Consider the following 26,820-nt stretch of genomic DNA (forward strand, 5'->3'; position numbering starts at 1 on the left):
GCAGATCTGCAGGAAATCTGCAATGTGTGCACATACCCTAAGTCTCTCTCTTCTATAGTGTCTAAGCACTTATAGTTAATGTGGTCCTCTCTCTTGCTGTCTTCTGTAGAGCATAAGCTCTTATGACCATCAGCGTCCTTTCTCTATCTCCTGCAGAGTGTAAGCTCTTAGGGCTTGTGCACACGCTGCGGATTCCATTGCGGAATTTTCCGCAGCAGATTTGATAAATCCGCAGTGCAAAACCGCTGCGGTTTTTACTGCGGATTTATCGCGGTTTCTATTGCGGTTTCCGCTGCGGTTTTACACCTGCAGTTTTCTATTGGAGCAGCTGTAAAACCGCTGCGGATTCCGCACAAAGAATTGACATGCTGCAGAAAATAAACCGCTGAGTTTCCGTGCGTTTTTTTCCGCAGCACGTGCACTGCGGATTTCATTTCCCATAGCTTTACATGGTACTGTAAATGCATGGGAAACCGCTGTGGATCCGCAGCGTGTGCACATACCCTTATTGTCAGTGGGCTTGTCTCTCACTCTGCTATGAAGGTGAGCTCGTATAGTCATAGTCTATGGCCGGGGTCACACTTGCAACTGCAATGCGAGAAACTCGCATGAGTCTCTCCCCTCAATACCCGGCACTGCCTCCGGCGGTTCAAACTGGAGCATTTAGCTGCATAGAAATACATGCAGCCACACAATCCAGACCCGAGTGCCGGCGGCAGTGCCGGGTACTGAGGCGTGCGAGTTTCTCGCATTGCAGTTGCAAGTTTGACGCCGGCCTGTCTCTCAGTCTTCCTCCACTCCCCCATATCGATTTTCCAAACAATTAGAAGCTTTACAGTATTGAGGTTCCCATAAATTTATTTGCCATAAATCTAACTTTTGGGAAAGGTGAGCGAATTTAAATTTAAAAACATCTGTTCATCTCTAGACAGCACCACAGATAACAGACCTCATAAATGATGCACATACATCAAGTAGCAGACACAGCAAAATATCAATTGTTCATAGGAGACTGTGAGACGCAGGGTTTTATGGTTGCATTGATGCAGATAAACCACTAATGAAGAAAAAATTTGTTTGAGCCATGCAACCCCTGACTGGACATTAGATCAGTGGAAATCTATACTGTACTGTGGTCTGATGAGGAAAAATTTGAGATTTTTTTGTGCCAACTCACTGCCATGTTTTGTGAGTTGCAACTTGCAGGAAAGGTGTGTGGATGGTTTCTACATGTGTGGTCCCCACCATGAAGCATGTAAATGTGTGACGGTGTGGAGGGGCTTTCCTGGTGACACTGTTGGTGACTTATTCCAAATTCATGTCACACCCCTCCTCGCTACCACAGCATCCTGCAGTGTCAATCACCTCTCGGCTAGGTGACCAAGAAGGAGAAGGATGGAGTGCTGCATCAGATGACATGGCATCCACAATTACCTAACCTCAAACCAACTTAAAAGGTTGGGGATGAGCTAGACTGCAGACTGAAGGCAAAGCAGCCAACATGTGCTCAGATCATCTGGAAATTCCTTCAAGACTGTTGGAAATCCATTTCAGGTTTTGTTTCACACTTGTTTCTTTACACCTTGACTCTGTGTTTCTTCATGGTTTTGCTGCCATCAGCCTAAATATGTAATGTGCACATTTGTATAAGAATCTATCTGTCCATTTGTTTGTCTCTCTAATTGTCTATGTGTCATCTACCTATCTATCTATCTATCTATCTATCTATCTATCTATCTATCTTCCTATTTTTCCAATCGACACTGCAGCATTTTCTAGTTGCACCAAAGCTGTCCAAGAAAACTGCCATTTTAGATGACTATTCTGCTATCACATGCAGCTCATACAGGTTAACATGCTTTTTCTATGAACTTGGGAACCTGTCACATTGAGTACGCAGTGTAACCTGCAGGCAACGTAATTTAGAGCAGTAGAAGCTGAACAGATTAGTACAGAATTTTGTGGAAGAGATTCGGTGTGATGCTGAATCACACAACTGTAGCAATCTGCTCATGTTTCCCTGCTCCATGCCAAGCTGCCTACAGATTAGACCGCGTATTCAATGTGACAAGTTTGTCTTAAGGAAATCATTGGCTTTCATAGTATCCAGGGAAGGCACAGTCACCTACACATGGCTGCATTAAGGGGTTACATAGTCTTGGTGTAAGAGTATGATGGGTCTTACTAACTTTTTTCTGACTCTAGTCGAAACCTGAATATCCCTACTGATCACAGCCAATCTCAAAATTCATCATTTATACAAAAGAGAGAAAGATGCGCCGGAAATGATTAAGACACTATTATCCTTTGATAGCAAACAGAGATCTTGGAAGTGAGTTTGTGAAAAACTCAATACACCTGAGAATGTTGCAGAGCTGCTGGAGTGTCCCCACTTTACAATTACGAAAATCACAGTTTCATGCTTGTACATTGCTTATTAAGTTACGTAATGGAGACACGTCGTCAGAGAAGGTTTAACCAAGGGCCTGCTGCAAATATCTTATCAACACATATGCTTTTGAATATCCAAAGATTAAGGAGCAAGAGAAGAATAAGTTCTTTTTGCACCACCGGTCCGTAATCTTGAGACTGCAGCGCTGAACAGTTACATCTGTACTCAGTGTCTGTGCTGTAATCAGCGCACTCATCCATGATTGACAACTTGACTTTTTTATTTTTCTGGGCAGCTTATCAAAAAACCAGACAACATTTCTTACAGACACATTGGAAAACCAAAATAAATCATTATGATTATAACTGATCTGTGTCTACCGCCCATAACTCTGATATGGCGAGATCAGCAGCATTCACTGTAGACTGTAAAATGCCGATCATTACATTACAAATATTCTGCAGCAATCACTCCAGCTTAAAAAAAATCACGGATGCCTTCATTTTTCTTCATGGGCAGGTAAAAAAAAAATCTCTATTTTTTATGGATTGTCCAGGAATTTCTGGATAGTTAGCAACGCTGCATCTCACTCAGCACATTTACACTCCGATCAGGGAGTCAACCAAAGATCAGTGGACAAGAATAGAGCCCAAGCAGTGAGTACAGCCATGATTGGTTAAAAAAAGGAAATGGTAAAAGATGATCTATGGCCTGAGAAAGGCGTCAGTAGGACACTGAAATGCGTAGGTAAACACATTACTTTAAAAAGTAACAGCCATTTTCATTTTTATTTTATAATGCACATCATTGAAAATAGGTCAATTTGTCAATTTCTCAAAAAACATAGAGCGGATAGTGCAGAATCTTTGGTCAAAGAGTAATGTTTTACTTTTTATGTCTTCCATCAATAGTACACGTGACAGTAATCAACAATGTAATAAGTCTTATCAGAGAAATTTGCTTCTTCCTCCTGTTTCAATCTCAAGTCAAGGATAAAATCTTTGTTGACAAAAGACAGATTTTCCCATTATTGAGCTACAAGATAACAGTTGGTGCTATTAAAATTCTATGGATGTGGGAGCGCGAGCTAGAGGTAAGCACAGATATTCTGCTGTAAACTCCATGGAATCTTATAAGCACCAATTGTCATATCCTATCTTAGTAATAGGGACATCTGTATTCAGTAAAAACAGATTTTACTCGTGAATTGAGAATTTTGAGAACGAAACATCAGACCAGGAGGAGAAAGGAGCAGATTTCTCTGATAAGATATATTACAGAGTTGTTTATTTTCATGTGTACTATCGATTTCTGAAATAAAAATGTACACGACGGTTACACTTTAATCAAAGATTGTGCCATCTCAAGTGTACTTTGTTTCTCCCCTTCTTCCCCAGATGGTTAGTGCTGTGGATATGAGTGGCTCAAAGTAAGGAATTAACATCATTTTCCCTCTACTCCTTGAATTTTCAAAAGCATATGCTCAAAAGGGTATTTACAAGCACTAGAGCAGAATGCCTTAAGTTAAACAGCCAAAAAATGAAAAAGAAACTTAATAACTACAGTACGGAATCAAAATATATAACAAAATTCACAGATCGCTCTGTACGTCCTTCTTCTGACGCCGATTACGGAAATGGCGTTCTATATTCATGGTAACTTCTCTCTGCAAGTTCCGATAATTCATTTTTCCACGTGACCTGACCCAGTTGTGCTGCAGTACACTCCGGGCAGTCAATCTCTTCAGTGGACTTAGCACGAGCAACCTGCTGATCAAATCTTTTGCCTCTGCAACAGAATAGAAAACTCGTCACTCACCACTAGATGGCACTGTATCATCATAAAAGCACAAAACACTGTTCCATACTGTATTTCACAAGGTGTATACAAAGCTGGAAATCTTATATACCATACATTTTCATATTTGCAAACCTACAGAACGTTACACTGCAATTGGTATCATTAATGCACATCAATACTATTACATAAATTTTTTACATTGATTTTTACCATCTGAGATATTATCCCAGTAAGGTGAGAGGAATTCATATTCTCCTCGTTGTATTGTCTCAAATAATTCCTCGTGATTGCGTTCTGGACTTCTGAAAGGTGGAAATCCACAGAGTAGTATATACAAGATCACTCCAGTCGCCCACATATCAACTTCTAAACCATAGCCTGTGGAAACAAAAAAACATATACCATACTTAAAGGGAAGGTGACACCAGTTTTCTTGTAGTTTTTTTGTGAAATTAAGCTTAAAATAGTAATTAAAATGTATTAATGCAATGTTTGCACTGTTTGCAAACATTTCTATATGAAAAATATTATATATTTTTGTACAAATATATATAATTACTAGTGATGAGCGAATATACTTGTTACTCGAGATTTCCTGAGCACGTTCGGGTGTCCTCCGAGTATTTTTTAGTGCTCGGAGATTTAGTTTTCAGCAAGGCAGCTGAATGATTTACATCTCTAAGCCAGCTTCATTACAAGTGGGGATTCCCTAGCAACCAGGCAACCCCCACATGTACTTATGCTAGCTAACAGATGTAAATCATTTAGCTGCGGCAATGAAAACTAAATCTCCGAGCACTAAAAAATACTCGGAGGACACCCGAGCATGCTCAGGAAATCTTGAGTAATGAGTATATTCGCTCATCACTAATAATTACCACTAGGGGGAGAAATTTCTGTTTTAGACCTCAAGGAGCTATAGTAAGACTTACCAGCTTTACTGTTATCTGGAATATTGGGGCAGTAATTGCTGACATCACCATTTCCCTCCCCTTTTGGGTGTTCTTGTACTCCTGGGGCAGAATAAAGAGTAGCATCACAGGGCAGTGCCATTTTGTGGGTAACTGCCCTGATATTTGCTATCACCAGTAGTTGCTGTCTCTCTCTCTCCCATCAGTCTTCATATGTCTCTCTCACCCAGACTACAGGTATCTCACCCCCCTCCACAAGTTCACTGCAAACCCACAGCTCCTTATCTTTACTGAGGGATAAATCACAGCTCTTGCTGACAGCTCCTGCTGGGATAATACCTATGGATAGTACACTGTTCCTCCTTGATGTCTTTGCAGTCTGATACTCTGCCTGAGCTTTTCTACCGCATTTTACTCCTGTCAATCTATGAACTGTTCTACTGGAAGCAGTACTGCTTACGTTAGCAGATCCTAATGACAGGAGACGAGAATCGAACACAGTCGACAGCCAAGCCAAGGGCTCCATGAAAATGGCAGCAGAACACTAGGGTCGGAGTCTGTCTGTTATCTCCTATGACCATGGGCTGCCGTATGATGACACTGAAAGTGTCGTGCTGCTACTGTGAAAGCAAGATGTCAGTCCCCACTGCCTTATTTAAACTCCTATAACACACTAAATGTTTCAAAAGCAATCAAAACTTGGTCATAACATCATGTTATGCTACATTACATTGATTTATTAATGATCTACAAATGTGGTATCTTCCCTTTAAAGGGAATCTGTCAGTAAGACCCCAAAGTACAGCCCCACCCTATTCATCAATATACAGCATGCCGCTCTTTGAAAGCTAAATCCGACAACACCTTTACATCTCCTACATGTTGCTTCATTCCTAAGAAATCAGTATTTAAAGCCATATTCAAATTAGGTGTTAAGTGCTCTGAGCATGACAGAGCACTTTCTAAGGCCTTGCCTCCCAAGGTTGTTTCTCTTGTTTAATAAGGACACACAACATTTTACCAAGTTCTTTCATCTCTACGAACAATGGCTGGCCTGCCATGCTCTACCCCCTTCAGTAGCAATTCAGGCTTGTCAGTAATGATATAGAATAGACCCTGCTATAGGCTGAGTATACCCTTTTCAGAGAGGATCTCCGGGGCTACGTATGTTGGAGTTCCACATACAGTGAATATAGGCTCTGACACAAACACAGCAAGTCCAAAATCTGCTAACTTTAGAGTAGAAGATCCATCGGGATTATTCTGTACCTAAAAAAAAAAGAAAACACAATCTGAAAATATCAATAAAGTAAAACATGAATGTGACATGTGAATGGTGACATTGTGTGAATCCAAATAACCTTCCTCACAGAACTGTCAAAGGAGTTTTCCACTTTCCATCTTCTTTCAGTTTTGGCTCACCAGCATTGCTTGGGTCTCGGTGCTTTGGCTGCAGTGGTGACATCGGGCCAACAATGCCATCACTGCTAAAGACAATTACTGAGTAGTGATTGGCTACAGCAGAAATGTGCGCTGTCAACATGGATTTATCACTGGACCCCACAAATCGAGACACGAGCAGCAGCAGGCATATTTTTGAGCATTTGTGGTCCATGTTCCTGAAAGTGGAAAACCTTTTTAAGTGTTAATAACCCATTAATGATCACGGGGATGCTGTTCTCTTATATCTTAGGTCAGTAAAATGACTTATTGGCAGTCATTAAGGGGTTAAAATGTTACATGTTACTCATCAAAAACACAATATGACAGATTTTACATTACAGTACATTTGTGCAAAAATTTTGAGACATTTGGAAAAGTCACAAATGCTCAATTAGGCTGGAACATGTGCATAAGGAAAACCATATCCACTGTGTCAACCAATGAAAAATAGAGATGAAACTCTGTTAATGTAACAAAAGACGCAAATTAAATAATCAATAAGACACAAACATAAAAGTTACCATTAGGACCATTTTAAAACAAAAAGGCACAAAGACGATGATACATTGATGAATCAAGGCCTCAGTGGATATAAGTCTTGATAGTTAGAGATCTTATCTCACATCATCTTGATTAAACAGCATCAGCAATGAAATTCAGATTGAGACTTTAGGAAATGAACTTCAAACATCCTGGGAGCCTTGGGCTTTTAGTCATAGAGGAGTCGCCGGCACTGCTTCTGTCACTGCTCAGTGCATAGTGAGTAGCAGCTGTAACCACGCCCCAGCACTGACTGACAGCCGGCTCACCAATGCATCAGTACAGAGTCAGTTGTCAGTCAGTACCTGGGCATGGGTACAGTCGTCACTCACTATGTACTTGAGCGGTAACTGAAGCCATGCTGGCCACTCTTCTATGACTGAAAGCTGGAGGTTGTCGGGAGGAATAAAGTTAATTTTCTTCCAATAGCTAGGCTATCAGTGTGGTGGTCACATGGCTTCAGAATTCTATTAACCTGCAGATTAACCCAATATCTGCATGTTAATAGTGTTTTTTTCATGGCAGGTTCCCTTTAATTGTCAACTGAAAAAGTCTTCTCTTATAAGACAAGATATATCCCAGTTTTTCATTTATATGTCCACCCGCAGGGAAAATTTTCTCTGTGTCACTCAAAGTAAAGTGTAAATTATAAGAAATAAAGAATATGAACAAAATTCAAAACTAGTGCCATTATATTATACAGAAAGTCCTACACTGAGTACTTGATCAAAACTCAAATTTAGAATTTTTCACATTTTAATATATTTTCTTGGTTATTGCAAAAACAGTTGAAATGGACTTAAATGGATGGTCTGAAATACAACTTAATTTTCAGCTTAAATCCCTATCTATTTAGTCCTGCAAAATGACCTCCAGCAGGCCACGAATGTGCATGTGTCTGCACAAATGGTTAGAAGCCAACTCCATGAGGATGGTCTGAGTGCCCGACGCCCACAGATGGGGATTGTGCTCACAACCCAACACCATGCAGGACGATTGGCATTTGCCACAGAACATCAGGATTGGCAAATTCGCCACTGGCGCACTGTGCTCTTCACAGATGAAAGCAGGTTCCCACTGAGCACATGTGAAAGACGTGACAGAGTCTGGAGATGCCGTAGAGAGCGATCTGCTGCCTGCAACTTTGCATCTTTCAGCATGACCGGTTTGACAGCGGGTCAGTAATGGTGTGGGGTGGCATTTCTTTGGAGGACCACACAGCCCTCCGTGTGCTTGCCAGAGGTAGCCTGAGTGCCCTTAGGTACAGAGATAAGATCCTCAGACCCCTTGTGAGACGATATGCTGCTGCGGTTGGCCCTGGGTTCCTCCTAATGCAGGACAATGCCAGACCTCATGTGGCTGGAGTGTGTCAGCAGTTCATGCAAGATGAAGGCATTGAAGCTATGGACTGGCCCGCCCGTTCTCCAGACCTTAATCCGATTGAACACATCTGGGACATCATGACTCGCACCATCCACCAACGTCACGTTGCACCACAGACTGTCCAAGAGTTGGCAGATGCTTTAGTCCAGGTCTGGGAGGAGATTCCTCATTAGACCATCCGCTACCTCATCAGGAGCATGCCCAGGCATTGTAGGGATGTCATACAGGCACATGGAGGCAACACACACACAACTGAACATAATTTCCTTGTCTTGAGGCATTTCCACTGAAGATGGACCAGCCTGTAAATTGATTTTCCACTTTGATTTTGAGTATCATTCCAAATCCAGACCTCCATGGGATATTCATTTTGATTTACATTGATCAATTTTATGTTATATTGTTCTCAACACATTCCACTATGGAATGAATAAAGATTTGCAACTGAAATATTTCATTCAGTGACATCTAGGATGTGGTATTTTAGTGTTCCCTTTATTTTTTGAGCTATGTATTTACCTTAACCCCTTAATCCCATATGACATACTATCCCGTCAAGGAGACCTGGGACTTAATTCCCAGTGACGGGATAGTATGTCACGCTCACGGGGGGGGAGCGCTGCCGATCGCGGCCGGGTGTCAGCTGACTATCGCAGCTGACATCCGGCACTATGTGCCAGGAGCGGTCACGGACCGCCCCCGGCACATTAACCCCCGGCACACTGCGATCAAACATGATCGCAGTGTTCCGGCGGTGCAGGGAAGCATGAGACGATCGGTACAAGGCGATGTGCTCACCTTGTACCGAGTGTCTCCTCCCTGCAGGCCCCGGATCCAAAATGATCGTGGGGCTACTTCAGGGTCCTGCAGGGAGGTGGCTTACCAAGTGCCTGCTCAGAGCAGGCGCTGGTAAGTCTGCAGCAGGGCACGTCAGATTGCTGATCTGACACAGTGCTCTGCAAAGTGTCAGATCAGCGATCTGTCACTATACATGATGTCCCCCCCCCTGAGACAATGTAAAAAAGTTTTAAAAAAAATATTTAGATATGTAAAAAAAAAATCCTGAATAAAGAAAAAAAAAATATTGTTCCCATAAATACATTTCTTTATCTAAATAAAAAAAACAATAAAAATACACATATTTAGTATCGCGGCGTCCGTAACGACCCGACCTATAAAACTGTCCCACTAGTTATCCCCTTCAGTGAACACCGTAAAAAAAAAAACGAGGCAAAAAACAACGCTTTATTATCATACCGCCAAACAAAAAGTGGAATAACACGCAATCAAAAAGACAGATATAAATAACCATGGTACCGCTGAAAATGTCATCTTGTCCCACAAAAAATGAGCCACCATACAGCATCATCAGCAAACAAATAAAAAAGTTATAGTCCTCAGAATAAAGTGATGCAAAAATAATTATTTTTTCTATAAAATAGTTTTTTATCATATAAAAGCGCCAAAACATAAAAAATGATATAAATGAGGTATCGCTGTAATTGTACTGACCCAAAGAATAAAACTTCTTTATCCATTTTACCAAACAAGGAACGGTATAAACGCCCCCCCCCCCCCCCCAAAATAAATTCATGAGTGGCTGGTTTTTGGTCATTCTGCCTCACAAAAATCGGAATAAAAAGCGATCAAAAAATGTCACATGTCCAAAAATGGTACCAATAGAAACGTCAACTCGTCCCGCAAAAAACAAGACCTCATATGACTCTGTGGACCAAAATATGGAAAAATTATACGTCTCAAAATGTGGTAATACAAAAAATATTTTTTTGCAATAAAAAAAGTATTTTAGTGTGTGACAGCTGCCAATCATAAAAATCCGCTATAAAAGTAAAACAAACCCCCCTTCATCACCCCCTTAGTTAGGGAAACATAAAAAAAATAAAAAATGTATTTATTTCCATTTTCCCATTAGGGCTAGGGTTAGGGCTAGGGTTAGGGCTAGGGTTAGGGTTAAGGCTAGGGTTAGGGTTAGGGTTGGGGCTAGAATTAGGGCTAGGGTTAGAACTAGGGTTAGGGCTAGGGTTAGGGCTAGGGTTGGGGCTAGGGTTGGAGCTAGGGTTAGGGCTACAGTTAGGGTTAGGGCTACAGTTAGGGTTCGGGCTAAAGTTAGGGTTAGGGCTGGGGCTAAAGTTAAGGTTAGGGCTACAGTTAGGGTTGGGGCTAAAAATAGGGTTAGGGTTGGGGCTAAAGTTAGAGTTAGGGTTGGGGCTAAAGTTAGGGTTAGGGTTGGGGCTAAAGTTAGGGTTGGGGCTAAAGTTATTGTTAGGGTTTCGATTACATTTACGATGGGATTAGGGTTAGGGGTGTGGTTAGGTTATGGTTGGGATTAGGGTTAGGGGTGTGTATGGGATAGGGTTTCAGTTAGAATTGGGGGTTTCCACTGGGCTCTCGAAACGCGACATGGCGTCCAATCTCAATTCCAGCCAATTCTGCGTTCCCTTCCGAGCTCTGCCATGCGCCAAAACAGGGGTTTACCCCAACATATGGGGTATCAGCATACTCAGGACAAATTGGACAACAACAATTGGGGTCCAATTTTTCTTGTTACCCTTGGAAAAATAAAAACTCTGGAGGCTAAAAAAACATTTTTGTTGGAAAAAAATTGATTTTTATTTTCAGGACTCTGCGTTATAAACTGTAGTGAAACACTTGGGGGTTCAAAGTTCTCACAACACATCTAGATAAGTTCCTTGGGGGGTCTAGTTTCCAAAATGGTGTAACTTGTGGGGGGTTTCTACTGTTTAGGTGCATCAGGGGTTCTGCAAATGCAACGTGACGCCTGCAGACCAATCCATCTCAGTCTGTGTTCCAAATGGCGCTCCTTCCCTTCCAAGCTCTGCCATGCGCCCAAACAATGGTTCCCCCCACATATGGGGTATCAGCGTACTCAGGACAAATTGGACAACAACTTTTGGGGTCCATTTTCTCCTGTTACCCTTGGAAAAATACAAAACAGGGGGCTAAAAAATAATTTTTGTGGAAAAAAAATGATTTTTTATTTTCACGGCTCTGCGTTATAAACTGTAGTGAAACACTTGGGGGTTCAAAGTTCTCACAACACATCTAGATAAGTTCCTTGGAAGGTCTAGTTTCCAAAATGGTTTCACTTGTGGGGGGTTTCTACTGTTTAGGTGCATCAGGGGCTCTGCAAATGCAACGTGACGCCTGCAGACCAATCCATCTAAGTCTGCATTCCAAATGGCGCTCCTTCCCTTTCGAGCTCTGCCATGCACCCAAACGGTGGTTCCCCCCACATATGGGGTATCTGCGTACTCAGGACAAATTGGATAACAATGTTTAGGGTTGAATTTCTCCTTTTACCCTTGGGAAAATACAAAACTGCGGGCTAAAAAATAATTTTTGTGAAAAATTTTTTTTTCATTTTCACGGCTCTGCATTACAAACTGTAGTGAAACACTTGGGGGTTCAAAGCTCTCACAACACATATAGATAAGTTCCTTAGGGGGTCTACTTTCCAAAATGGTGTCACTTGTGGGGGTTTCAATGTTTAGGCACATCAGGGGCTCTCCAAATGTGACATGGTGTCCCATCTCAATTCCAGTCAATTTTGCATTGAAAAGTCAAATGGCGCTCCTTCCCTTCCGAGCTCTGCCATGCGCCCAAACAGTGGTTTACCCCCACATATGGGGTATCGGCGTACTCAGGACAAATGGCACAATTTTTGGGGTTCAATTTCTTCTCTTACCCTTGGGAAAATAAAAAATGGGGGGCGAAAAGATCATACTTTTGGAAAAATATGATTTTTTATTTTTTTTATGGCTCTGCATTATAAACTTCTGTGAAGCACTTGGTGGGTCAAAGTGCTCACCACACATCTAGGTAAGTTCCTTAGAGGGTCTACTTTCCAAAATGGTGTCACTTGTGGGGGGTTTCAATGTTTAGGCACATCAGGGGCTCTCCAAACGCAACATGGCGTCCCATCTCAATTCCAGTCAATTTTGCATTGAAAAGTCAAATGGCGCTCCTTCCCTTCCGAGCTCTGCCATGCCCCCAAACAGTGGTTTACCCCCCCATATGGGGAATTGGCATACTCAGAACAAATGGCACAACAACTTTTGGGGTCCAATTTTTTTCTTATCCGTTAGAAAATAAAAAATTGGGGGCTAAAAGATCGTATTTTGAAAAAATATGATTTTTTACTTTGACGGCTCTGCATTATAAACTTCTGTGAAGCACTTGGTGGGTCAAAGTGCTCACCACACATCTAGATAAGTTCCTTGGGGGGTCTACTTTCAAAAATGGTGTCACTTGTGGGGGGTTTCAATGTTTAGGCACATCAGGGGCTCTCCAAACGCAACATGGCATCCCATCTCAATTCCAGTCAATTTTGCATTGAAAAGTCAAACGGCGCTCCTTCCCTTCTGAGCTCTGCCATGCGCCCAAACAGTGGTTTACCCCCACATATGAGGTATCGGCGTACTCAGAACAAATGGCTCAACAACTTTTCGGGTCCAGATTCTTCTCTTACCCTTGGGAAAATAAAAAATTGGGGGCTAAGAGATCATATTTGTGAAAAAATATGATTTTTTATTTTTACGGCTCTGCATTATAAACTTCTGTGAAGCACTTGGTGGGTCAAAGTGCTCACCACACATCTAGTTAAGTTCCTTAGGGGGTCTACTTTCCAAAATGGTGTCACTTGTGGGGGTTTCAATGTTTAGGCACATCAGGGGCTCTCCAAACGCAACATGGCGTCCCATCTCAATTCCAGTCAATTTTGCATTGAAAAGTCAAACGGCGCTCCTTCTCTTCCAAGCTCTGCCATGCACCCAAACAGTGGTTTACCCCCACATATGGGGTATCAGCGTACTCAGAACAAATTGTTCAACAACTTTTGGGGTCCACTTTCTCCTGTTACCCTTTGGTAAAATTAAACAAATTGGAGCTGAAGTAAATTTTTTGTGAAAAACAGTTAAATGTTCTTTTTTTTTTTTTTTAAACATTCCAAAAATTCCTGCAAAACACCTGAAGAGTTAATAAACTTCTTGAATGTGGTTTGGGGCACCTTGAGGGGTGCAGTTTTTAGAATGGTGTCACACTTGGTTATTTTCTATCATATAGACCCCTCAAAATGACTTCAAATGTGATGTGGTCCCTAAAAAATATTGGTGTTGTAAAAATGAGAAATTGCTAGTTAACGTTTAACCCTTATAACTCCCTAACAAAAAAAAATTTTGGTTCCAAAATTGTGCTGATGTAAAGTAGACATGTGGGAAATGTTACTTATTAATTATTTTGTGTGACATATCTCTGTGATTTAAGGGCATAAAAATTCAAACTTGGAAATTTTCAAAATTTTCAAAATTTTCGCCAAATTTCCGTTTTTTTCACAAATAAATGCAAGTTATATCGAAGAAATTTTACCACTATCATGAAGTACAATATGTCTCGAGAAAACAATGTCAGAATCGCCAAGATCCGTTGAAGAGTTCCAGAGTTATAACCTCATAAAGGGACAGTGGTCAGAATTGTAAAAATTGGCCCAGTCATTAACGTGCAAACCACCCTTGGGGCTTAAGGGTTAAATACCTGCCTGATGCATGTTTCGCTGTGGCTTCTTCCAAGGGCCAATTAAGAAGCCACAGTGAATCGCAAGACCAGAAGAGGACTGGAGCTGCACTATAAACCAGTTTAGATGGTGATTGGTAGGTTTTTTAATACACTTGCACTACATCAAATAAATAATTACGAGGGTTTAGGAGGAAAAACATCACTGAGATTTCTCCTTAAACACACTACAGACATGACCAAAAGTCTACTCTTTTTAAGGACTTATGCTGTGCATGATTAACAGCCCTAAGCTCGGCCTGTAGCTTATTCAATGCGCCATATTTAAAGTATGCTTTCAGTTTTGATACAATAACACTAGTCACTTACCAGCAGATTTTCAGGCTTCAAGTCCCGATGAACAATATTTTTACTGTGCATATACACAAGAGCCTCGCATAAGTCAGTCAACATAAGGGCGGCATCATGTTCAGTGAATTTTATACTTTCAGTTATTGCATCAAATAAGTCCCCTCCTTTTATGTACTCCATTATCAAGTAAATCTCATGATCAGTCTCAAAGTCATGCAGAAGTTTGACAATATTTGGGTGAGAGAGCAATTTTATTATTCTAACTTCGTTTTCAATAATATCTTCCTTTCCTACAAGCTTAGCTTTATCGATAATCTTCATGGCAAATTCTTGATTGGTTTTCCGAAGTCTGCACTCCTTGACCACTGCAAAGTTTCCATCTCCAATACTCCTGCCAATCTCATAATACTTATCTATATCCATCCGATCTTTGATAAAATATTGGCTAATTTGGAAGACTCCCACTTCCTTGCATATATCTGAATGTTTATCTAAGTTCTTTTGTGCAGTAGAGTCAATGTTAGCCATATTTTCCTTCTTACTGTTAGATTCATTGTCGGTAACTATTTTGTCTGTCTTTATGAGAACATTCTCCTTTGTATCTTCCAGGAAATCTTCTATTAGCCGTCTACTAGATTTTGTTGGTAAGCAGTCAGGATGTTCATCATTGCATTTTTTTCTCTCTAAGTGACATTTGTTCTTTTTTTCCATGCCACTGTTCTGTCTTTGAGATCTATGAGAGGGGCAGATTGAATTCTGTTTCAAATCAACGTTGTCTACTCGTTTCTCTACTTTACTATAATCTGTGTCCAAGCCTCTACTTCTGCTTAGGCAATCAACACACTTGGATTTTACTTTCTCTGGTATATACTTAACTATTGGTTGTTTCCTACATTTCTCTATCGGAGACAAATCTTCTATTATATTATTTTCAAAATCACTGTTCAATCTTTTTTGAAACTTATATGTTTTACAGTCCTCACAGTGCATGCTGTAATCCAAGCTTATGCTTAACAGTTTATTTGGTTTACTATGGCATATTTCAAGCTTTTTCATTGCTCTAGGTAAGTGTTCATGGTTACCTTTATATTTGTCATGTTTTTTTGACCTCCTGGATTCTTCAGTCCTGTACTTGCCATGGGTTTTGCCCTCAATTTTGTTAGATTGGCAGATATTCTCTAATTTATGGATTGTATCTGTGTCTTCATATCCACTATCAATATTTATTCCATTTTCATTGATCTTGCATCTCAGTTTTTCATAATGATCCCTGCTTTGCTTAAATGATTTATCAGGATAAAGTTCATTAAAAACAATTTCTATATTCTTCAGTGTGAGCTGCTCCCTACCAAGTGCAATAAAAACATCATCCCCACGAAAGAAGTCAGACACACTGCGAATTTCCTTGCCTTTGAGGTTATAAAGTTTCCTCACACGGTCATTTTTCCATCTTGGGAGTCCAAGGCCTTCTGATATATCAGCAATCAGTTGTTCAAAGGTTTGGACAGATCTGCGGTTGAGTAGTAATGTAATTTTTTTCAGAGGATGACTTCCAGGTTTAACCACAGTTACGATTCTTGGTTTTACTGGGCTGTTTTCAGAATGTATTGTATGAAAACCATTCTGAGAATGAAAATAGGGTGAAGTATAACTATTGCCTTGAAATGGTTTTCCAAATGATCTAGGGCCTATTGGTGGACAAGTCACCTGGTGTCTCCTGTCTGTGGACCTTACATGTAGGTTGCTATACAGATGGCTGTAAAGTGTTTTCTGCCCTGAAAAATAAATATTATCATTAATAAAACATAAATATAGAAAGATTACAAGAAATATCTGAAGCTTATTGTGCAGAAACGTATTGTTGGGTTTTACCCAAAATCCATTAAATAGGAATTTTCACAAATTATTGAAAAAAATAATTAAAATCTACTTTTTGCCATCAAATTAGTGCAAAATACTGAGTACATTAATATTTTAGCATTTATTAAAGTAATGCATTTCCTATCACAAGATAATTGATACATAGGTAAAATCTATCCCCAGGATCTCCATGATATCTAATATACAGTGGGTACGGAAAGTATTCAGACCCCTTTAAATTTTGCACTCTTTGTTTCATTGCAGCCATTTGGTAAATTCAAAAAAGTTAATTTTTTCTCATTAATGTACACTCTGCACCCCATCATGACTGAAAAAAAAAACAGAAATGTAGAAATTTTTGCAAGTGTATTAAAAAAGAAAAACTGAAATATCAGATGGTCATAAGTATTCAGACCCTTTGCTTAGTATTGAGTAGAAGCACCCTTTTGAGCTATTACTGGTATGAGTCTTCTTGGGAATGATGTAACATGTTTTTGATTTGGGGATCCTCTGCCATTTTTCCTTGCAGATCCTCTTCAGTTCCATCAGGTTGGATGATGAACGTTGCTGGACAGCCATTTTCAGGTCTCTCCAGAGATGCTCAATTGGGTTTAGGTCAGTGCTCTGGCTGGGCCAGTCAAGAATGGTCACAGAGTTGTTCTGAAGCCACACCTTTGTTATTTTAGCTGTGTGCTCAGGGTCATTGTCTTGTTGGAAGGTGAACCTTCAGCCAAGTCTGCGGTCCAGAGCACTCTGGAAGAGGTTTTCATAAAGGATATCTCTGTACTTTCCCGCATTCATGTTTCCTTCAATGACAACCAGTCATCCTGTCCCTGCAGCTGAAAAACACCCCCATAGCATGATGCTGCCAGCACCATGTTTCACTGTTGGGATTGTATTGGGCAGGTGATGAGCACTGCCTGGTTTTCTCAACACATACAGCTTAGAATTATCACTAAAAAGGTCTATCTTCACCTCATCAGATCACAGAATCTTATTTCTCAGTCTGGTCTGCCCCGTGCATCATATAAGTGTGTGTTATACAAGTGTGAAGCTCAGAGTTAGTCCTGAATGATGCCTACAGACTGCACCCTGCCATCTGACATCATCGCACTCTAATCAGCATGTCCATTTATCTATTCTCCCTACAGGTACATCACCCAGCTTTTCCACACTGAACTTTCCTACCTCAGCCTGTTGCAAAACTTGGTACGTCACCCAGCTTTTCCACACTGAACTTTCCTACCTCTGCCTGTTGAAAAACTTGGTATGCTTTTCAACTGACTCCTGCATTACTCACAATGTTATTTACAACTTTGTTTACTCTGCCTTGATCACATATGGCTCATTCCTAATTATCTTAACAAGATGAGCACAGACCACTCCACACTGCTTCACACCTGAATGCACTTTGTGGCACATATATTGCATAGCACAAGTCTGCCAAGACATCAGTCTGAACTGTGCATCTTATAAGTGTGTATCATGCAAGTGTGAAGCTCAGAATTAATCCAGAATTGAACCAGAAGGGAACTGAAGGTAACTGGATACAGTCACTGTAAACAATGTTTCTGCTTATTTTCACTCTCACCCCTATAATCCTTCACTTTGTGCTAACCCCACTAATCCCAACACCAAGTAAGGAACTGTTCATCCCTTCTTCAATCCTCTCTATCCATCTCACCTCCTCCTCAGAACTGTTCCTCAACATACAATACTCTGTCTACAAACACAGCCCCCTCATGCCCTCAACTGCTCCCACCTGCTAACACTTTCTCTGCTTCTCTTCACTGCCGGTGATATTTCTCCAAATCCTGGCCCTCCTCACCACATCCCTACAGTCATTTCTACCTCCCATCCACAATCTATCACAACTTTCCGTAACCTCTCTAACTTTATACCCATTTGCCCAGCCCCGGCTTCCCCAGTCCCACTAACAGGAGCTCTATGGAACTCTCACTCTGGCTGCAACAAATTTTCCTACATCCATGATCTTTTTATTAATCGCTTCCTTCCTCGCCATGACTGAAACCTGGCTCACCCCTTCTTACACAGCCTCTCCTGCTGCACTCTCGTATGGTGGATTCCACCTTTCCCACACACCCCGCCCCAGCAACAAGCATGGTGGAGGAGTTCATTTTCTCCTGTCAGATAACTGCTCCTTCACCCAAATCCCATTGCCACGCTGTTTCCCTCTCTTCCTTTGAGGTGCACACTGTGTGCATCTATTCCCCCTCCAACCTCCAACTGGCTGTCATTTACCACCCCCCAGGGCCAACCACCACCTTCTTCGACCACTTCACCACCTGGCTACTTCATTTACTTTCCGCTGACATCCCCACTATCATCATGGGTGACTTCAACATCCCCATTGATACTTCCCTCTCAGCTGCCACTAAACTTCTATCTCTCACTTCCCCCTTATGCCTCAATCAATGGTCTTCTGCAGACATTCACAAAGATAGCTACACACTGGACCTCATCTTCAACCACCTTTGCTCCCTAGCTAACCTCTCTAACTCACCTCTACCTCTTTCTGACCACAACCTACTTACATTCTCTTCCCTCTCCACTCCTTGACAACAATCCCCACTCCACAAACTCGCAGAAATCTTAAACATGTTGATCTACACACTGTCTGAATCCATCCTTCCTCTTACAGACAAAGTTCCCTACACAATGCGGATGCCGCTGCCGCTCTATATAACACCACAATAGCTGTAGCTCTGGAATCGGTTGCCTCTCTCACACATACCAAAGCTCACAAAATAAACAGACAACCCTGGCACACCAGCCTGACCAAAGATCTGAGACGGGCTACCAGGGTTGCTGAGTGGAGATGAAAAAGATCCCACTCCAACGAGCACTTCATCACTTTCAAACAGTTCCTTACTACTTTCAAGGCCACACTCACTGCAGCAAAACAAACCTACTTCTCATCTCTCATATCCTCCCTGTCTCACAACGCCATTATAGAAGATTGACTTTCCACTCTACTCCCACTTCATCCCAAACCTCACCACAGTCTTCATCCCAACCCAAACCCATCTCTTGTACCTATCACTAACAACTGGTGTTTTCCCCTCAAGCTTTAAAGATGCCTCAATCACACCTATCCTCAAAAAGCTCTCTTTTGACCCATACTCTACATCTAGGTATTGCCCCATATCACTTCTCCCCTATGCCTCAAAACTACTGGCTCAACGCGTCCAATCTTGAACTGTCCTCCCACCTCTCTTTTTGCTCCCTCTTCAACAGCTTACAATCTGGCTTCCGGCTGCATCACTCCACTGAAACTGCCCTAACTAAAGTCATCAATGACCTATTAACCGCCAAAGCCAAGTGACACTGCTCTGTCCTCCTCCTCCTAGTCCTGTCCTCTGCCTTTGAGACAGTGGATCCATTCCTATTATTACAGACCCTCTCATCTCTTGGCATCACTGACTTGGCCCTATTTTGGATCTCGTCATACCTAACAGACTGGACATTCAGCATCTCCCACTCACATACCACCTCCTCACCTCGCCCCCTATCTGTCGTAGTCCTGCAAGGTTCAGTCCTAGGGCCTCTGCTCTTCTCCATCTATACAGCCTCTAACAGCTCATAGAATCTCACGGCTTTCAGTATCACCTCTATGCTGATGACACACAGATCTACATCTCTGGACCAGATATCACCTCCCTTCTAACCAAAATCCCACAATGTCTGTCTGCTGTTTCATCCTTCTTCTCCGCTAGATTTCTATAACTTAATATGGACAAAACAGAATTCATCATCTTTCCCCCATCTCACTCTACTCCCCCAACAGACCTATCCATTAAAGTAAATGGCTGCTCAGTCTCCCCAGTCCCACAAGCTCACTGCCTCTGGGTAATCCTTGACACTGATCTCTCCTTCAAACCACATACCCAAGCTCTTTCCACTTTCTGCCGACTTCAACTCAAAAATATTTCCCAGATCCATACATTCCTAAACCAAGAATCTGAAAAAACCTTAGTGCATGCTCTCATCATCTCCCGCCTTGAGTACTGCAACCTCCTGCTCTCAGGTCTCCCCTCTAACACTCTTGCACCCCTCCAATCTATTCTAAACTCTGCTGTCTGACTAATCCACCTGTCCCCCCGCTATTCCCTGGCCTCTCCCCTGTCAATCCCTGCACTGACTCCCCATTACCAAAAGACTCCAGCTCAAAAACCTAACCATGACATGTCCTCCCTCCTTCTGTACCTGTTAGTGCCTTGTTTTTTGCTCATGTTTATTGTATTTGTCTATATTTGCACCTTCTCACATGTAAAGCGCCATGGAATAAATGGCGCTATAAATATGTATAATAATAATAATAATAATGACATACAAAGCCATCCTCAACCTGTGTCCACGATACATCTGTGACCTCGTCTCCCGGTACTTACCTGCACGCAACCTCCAATCCTCATAAAATCTCCTTCTATGCTCCCCTCTTATCTCCTCTTCCCACAATCACATACAAGATTTTTCACATGCATGCATCACCCCTACTCTGAAACTCTCTACCCAACAAATCAGACTCTCGCCTACCATGGAAACCTTCAAAAGGAACCTGAAGACTGACTTCTTCCAACAAGCCTACAACCTGCAGTAACCACCAATGGACCAAATCTACCCTCACCTACTGTATCCTCACTAGTGTTGAGCGATACCGTCCGATACTTGAAAGTATCGGTATCGGAAAGTATCGGCCAATATCGGCAAAGTATCGGATCCAATCCGATACCGATACCCGATACCAATACAAGTCAATGGGACTCAAGTATCGGACGGTATTCCTGATGGTTCCCAGGGTCTGAAGGAGAGGAAACTCTCCTTCAGGCCCTGGGATCCATATTAATGTGTAAAAGAAAGAATTAAAATAAAAAATATCGCTATACTCACCTCTCCGACGCAGCCTGGACCTCAGCGAGGGAACCGGCAGCGTTGTTTGTTTAAAATTCGCGCTTTTACTTGGTTACGTGAAGTCCCGGCTTGTGATTGGTCAGGGCGGCCATGTTGCCGGGACGCGGACCAATCACAGCAAGCCGTGACGAAATTACGTCACGGCTTGCTGTGATTGGTCCGCGTCCCGGCAACATGGCCGCCATTAACCAATCACAAGCCGTGACGTCACGGGAGGCTGGACACTCGCGCTTTTTAAAAAGCGCGCGTGTCCAGCCTCCAGTGACGTCCCGGCTTATGATTGGTCACGGCGCCATGTTGCCGGGACGCGGACCAATCACAGCAAGCCGTGACGAAATTACGTCACGGCTTGCTGTGATTGGTCCGCGTCCCGGCAACATGGCCGCCATTAACCAATCACAAGCCGTGACGTCACGGGAGGCTGGACACGCGCGCTTTTTAAAATGGGCGCGTGTCCAGCCTCCCGTGACGTCCCGGCTTGTGTTTGGTTGCGCCGCGGTCAACCAATCACAAGCCGGGAGGCTTGTATAATACATCAGCTGAGAGGTGATACATGGGAATGTGAGACACATCCTGCAAATTCGACCAAACTTATTATGCAACAATTGATGTTTTGACAACATTGGCAGTTTCCCCTTGTTTGGTTTAGTTCATCCTCACTCATTTTGTGCGCCGCGGTCAACCAATCACAAGCCGGGAGGCTGGACACGCGCGCATTTTAAAATTTTAAAATGGGCGCGTGTCCAGCCTCCCGGCTTGTGATTGGTTGATCGCGGCGCAACCAATCACAAGCCGGGACGTCACGGGAGGCTGGACACGCGCCCATTTTAAAATGCGCGCGTGTCCAGCCTCCCGTGACGTCACGGCTTGTGATTGGTTGCGTCTCCCATGTGACTGCGACGCAACCAATCACAAAGCCGGGACGTAATTTTAAAATCCTTAAGGACCTGAAATTACGTCACGGCTTGCTGTGATTGGTTGCGTCGCCCATGTGACTGCGACGCAACCAATCACAACGCCGGAACGTAATTTTAAAATCCTGAAGGACCTGAAATTACGTCACGGCTTGCTGTGATTGGTTGCGTCCCGGTCACATGGGCGGCACGCAACCAATCACAAGCCGGGACTCACGTAAAGGAAAGAAAAGCGCGAATTTTAAACAAAGAACGCTGCCGCTTCCCTCGGTAAGGTGCAGGCTGCGTCGGAGAGGTGAGTATAGCAATATTTTTTATTTTAATTCTCTCTTTTACACATTTTTACATTAATGTTGTTTCGATACCGATACCCGATATCACAAAAATATCGGATCTCGGTATCGGAATTCCGATACAGCAAGTATCGGCCGATACCCGATACTTGCAGTATCGGAATGCTCAACACTAATCCTCACCCATCCCTTGTAGATTGCGAGCCCTTGTAGGGTCCTCTCTCCTCCTGTACCAGTTGTGACTTGTATTGTTTAAGAATACTGTACTTGTTTTTATTATAGTATTACCAACAAGTCCAACCATAAACAGAGTATGGTACTTCCTAAATACATATGAAACAACCACTAGATGGCAGCAGAATCACTGTCATCCAAAAAGAAGCTTACCAAAAAATAGATTTAAAATCAATTTATTGAAAATAACATAACAAAAAATAAATATGTATATAAAAAAAAAAAAAACTACAGCATATCCTCTAAGCAGTACCTCATGGGAAGAAAATGGGAAGCACAGTACAAACAATGTCCACAAGGACTAATGGGTATGTATAAATGAGGAGCACCTACCCACCTATGATCTTATAAGGGCCTGTAAACATCTAGGTGCAAATCACATCCACTTGTGTAATAATAATAGGTCCCAAGTGCATAGGCAGACTAAAAGTCCCCGTACCTGCCTACTCCTCATATGCCTATAATAACAACCAAATACGCATGGCATGAAGAGAGGAAAGGTGTACTAAAAGTGCTCACCAAATCAAGATGTGGATAATGTGCGTCTTCCCACGTCTCCTTCCCAGCGCCCCGACGCGCGTTTCGCCCTGGCTTCTTCCGGGGGCGTGTCAATACCCAGACAGAGTGTTTATTTATGGAATCCCTAAGCCAATCCCGTGACGTGCATCCCCCGCCAAATGCCGTCGGCAAGTTACCTGGCGGTCTCCTGAGATGACCTGGTGGCGCATGCGCAGATCCGACCTGCTCCGGATGTAATAGCTCTTCATGACATCCGCCCGGTGGACCGCACAGTGGAGCACAAGCGGTTACCACCCATGGCGCTGTCAGAAGCGCACGGAGATGGCGATCCGCGCATGCGCACAATCACCCGGAGACAGGGGAACTAGAACACTAAATAGCTAAGTGCCAAAATAAAAACAAAAGTAAAAAGAAGACGGTAGTCCCGAGGATAGTAAGGCACTCCATATATGGATACATCAGCCTAAACCAGACTGAAAGAAGAGACCCCCTTGAAACTTACATATATTTGTAAGTAAATAAAGTGCGTATATGACTAAAGTGCATATTAGGATTTAATAATTTATTTAATAAGTGAGTACTAAGTACTAAGTGATCTTAAATACCCAAATTTATACTACTGTAGACAATGATGTAATAATGTATAACCCCCTAAAAAAAAATACAGTCACATGAAGAATATAATATATATAAAGTGCTTAGTGAATAAATAAATATATTTAAAGTGCATATTATGGTTTAATAATTTATTTAATAAGTGAGTACAAAGTACTTAGTGATCTTAAATACCCAAATTTATACTACTGTAGACAATAATGCAATAATGTATATCCCCCTAGAAATAAATACAATCACATGAAGAATATAATATATATAAAGTGCTTAGTAAATAGATAAATATTTTTATTTAAAGTGCATATAAATATTACACACTACAGCCGAAAGGCCAGGTGTAGTGATCATACCGTCCTGAAAGACGTGATGTGAAGTGTGCAGGAAAAAAGGGGGCTAACCTACCCATCTAATGAACCCTGTAAATATAATATATATATATATTATTATTATTATTATTATTATTATTTATTGTTATAGCGCCATTTATTCCATGGCGCTTTACAAGTGAGGAGGGGTATACATAATAAAAACAAGTACAATAATCTTGAACAATACAAGTCATAACTGGTACAGTAGGAGAGAGGACCCTGCCCGCGAGGGCTCACAATCTACAATCTACAATCTATATATATATAAAACGGTTGATGACTAAACATCCATCCTAATAAGTGGAGAACATATCTCACTCACATAGGTCTACATAAAAAACCTAATTCCCCATGGACTACCTAATATATACACATAAATAACAATAATGAAAAAAATCCCCCAACAAGGCGATGCACAGACATAGGTCCCGAGGACCATATAAATATATACATACATAGACACATTCTATTAATAATATTTTTTATGAACAGCCATGAATAATAAAAACAACAATAATTAGATTCTTGAACTGTCTTCAAACCGAAGCACCACTGTGGAGGCCCATGGAATATCTTCAGTACAGCACGGAAAGGAAAACGGGACCCATAAATATATACTACACTCACCGGCCACTTTATTAGGTACACCTGTCCAACTTCTTGTTAACACTTAATTTCTAATCAGCCAATCACATGGCGGCAACTCAGTGCATTTAGGCATGTAGACATGGTCAGGGCCGGACTTAGCCCAAAAGGCGCCCTGTGCGAGACTGCAAGACGGCGCCCCCCCCCCCCCCAAACTTTGAAAGAAAACAATAACGCTTTAGTATTGACAACACGTTTACTTAGAAAACTTGTGTTTCCCTGCAAAACACTTCAAGAATATCCAAATACACTAATACTGCAATAACGGGAGTTATAAAGTGCTTTAAAGCGGTCCAAAAGTTTAAAAAATGACTCTCGGTCTACAGCCCTATCGAGTCAGGGGCATCCCATTAAGGGTTTCCCCACCATCTGGGTGTCCTCGCAAACCCCCGAACGGCATACCTGCCGCTCACTTACTTCCGGTCCGCATCGCACCCCACCTGCTGCCGTCCGTCTGCAACGCCTCTCCTCGCTGGCAGTCACCCCTGCACTCTGATTGGCTGTCTGCCTGACGCTCACAGCCAATCGGAGCGCAGAGATGACGGCCAGAATGGAGAGGCGTTCCGGATGGGTGGCAGCAGGTCAGGTGCCGTGTGCAATTTGCAATGACGTTGACGGTTCTCCTGGCTCCAATGGAATTGTGTCCATACCACTCCTTATTTCACATTCTTGCTGCGGAACATCTGAAGTCGATTCCTCAGCAGTGCTCGGTACATTGGTGCCACCACCATGTTCAGAAGATTTTACAAACAGTCTTTTTAAAGCCCCTGCTTGCTTTTGAATTGCCTGCTCTGCTAAGGCCTTTCGCTTCCTGTTCTGTGCACCAGACGCTTTCTTAGGGCTCATCTTGCCTGACAAATGCTATTCCTCCCTGGAAAGGTTAGGTGTGGACCAAAGGTCTTATTAGTGCAGTCCACAGGCTACTATCTATCACCATCTATCTACTCATTTAAACCTAGGGTGGCAGAGGTGAGCAGGTGATAAGTAACTAGAAACATGTAAGACTTTGTAAATTCCACAAATGAATCCCCCCATTCCCCCCCCCCCCCCCCCCCGGACAATTGGCAGCTTTGTAAATTCATACCTCCCAACTTTTGAGGAAGGGAAAGAGGGACAAAGTCAGCGGCGCGCATAGCGCGCCGCTGCAAATTTTAGGCCACACCTCTGACCACACCCATTTCACAACTAGCCACGCCCCAACCCCATTTGGCACTTCTGATCACAATGTTTCGTAAACAATAATTATGAACAAAAAAAATATGGCCACACACGACGCTCCATAGTGTACAATGGCCACACACGACGCTCCATATTGTACAATGGCCACACACGACGCTCCATACTGTACAATGGCCACACACGACGCTCCATACTGTACAATGGCCACACACGACGCTCCATAGTGTACAATGGCCACACACGACGCTCCATACTGTACAATGGCCACACGACGCTCCATACTGTATAATGACCACACACGATGCTCCATACTGTATAATGGCCACACACGACGCTCCATGCTATACAATGGCCACACACGACGCTCTATACTGTACAATGGCCACACACGACGCTCCATAGTGTACAATGGCCACACACGACGCTCCATAGTGTACAATGGCCACACACGACGCTCCATGCTGTACAATGGCCACACACGACGCTCCATAGTGTACAATGGCCACACACGACGCTCCATACTGTACAATGGCCACACACGACGCTCCATGCTATACAATGGCCACACACGACGCTCTATACTGTACAATGGCCACACACGACGCTCCATAGTGTACAATGGCCACACACGACGCTCCATAGTGTACAATGGCCACACACGACGCTCCATACTGTACAATGGCCACACACGACGCTCCATGCTATACAATGGCCACACACGACGCTCTATACTGTACAATGGCCACACACGACGCTCCATAGTGTACAATGGCCACACACGACGCTCCATAGTGTACAATGGCCACACACGACGCTCCATGCTGTACAATGGCCACACATGACGCTCCATAGTGTACAATGGCCACACACGACGCTCCATACTGTACAATG

At 42.6% G+C, this 26,820-nt stretch overlaps 1 protein-coding gene across 1 annotated transcript in view; it reads right to left on the reverse strand.

The window, feature by feature from the left end:
• Nucleotides 1–549: 549 nt before the first annotated feature.
• Nucleotides 550–26,820, reverse strand: part of DCLK3 (doublecortin like kinase 3) — a 94,288-nt gene continuing 68,017 nt past the window's right edge. The window contains exons 2-5 of the mRNA XM_077269324.1: nucleotides 14,389–16,145; nucleotides 6,240–6,372; nucleotides 4,403–4,570; nucleotides 550–4,180 (exon numbers count right to left, since the gene is read on the reverse strand). Coding sequence (XP_077125439.1) covers nucleotides 3,984–4,180; nucleotides 4,403–4,570; nucleotides 6,240–6,372; nucleotides 14,389–16,145 — 2,255 coding nt within the window. The 3' untranslated portion in view covers nucleotides 550–3,983. The remainder of the gene's footprint in view (nucleotides 4,181–4,402; nucleotides 4,571–6,239; nucleotides 6,373–14,388; nucleotides 16,146–26,820) is intronic.

This window comes from Ranitomeya variabilis, chromosome 6 (assembly GCF_051348905.1).
Source record: "Ranitomeya variabilis isolate aRanVar5 chromosome 6, aRanVar5.hap1, whole genome shotgun sequence".
Classification (NCBI taxonomy): Eukaryota; Metazoa; Chordata; class Amphibia; order Anura; family Dendrobatidae; genus Ranitomeya; species Ranitomeya variabilis.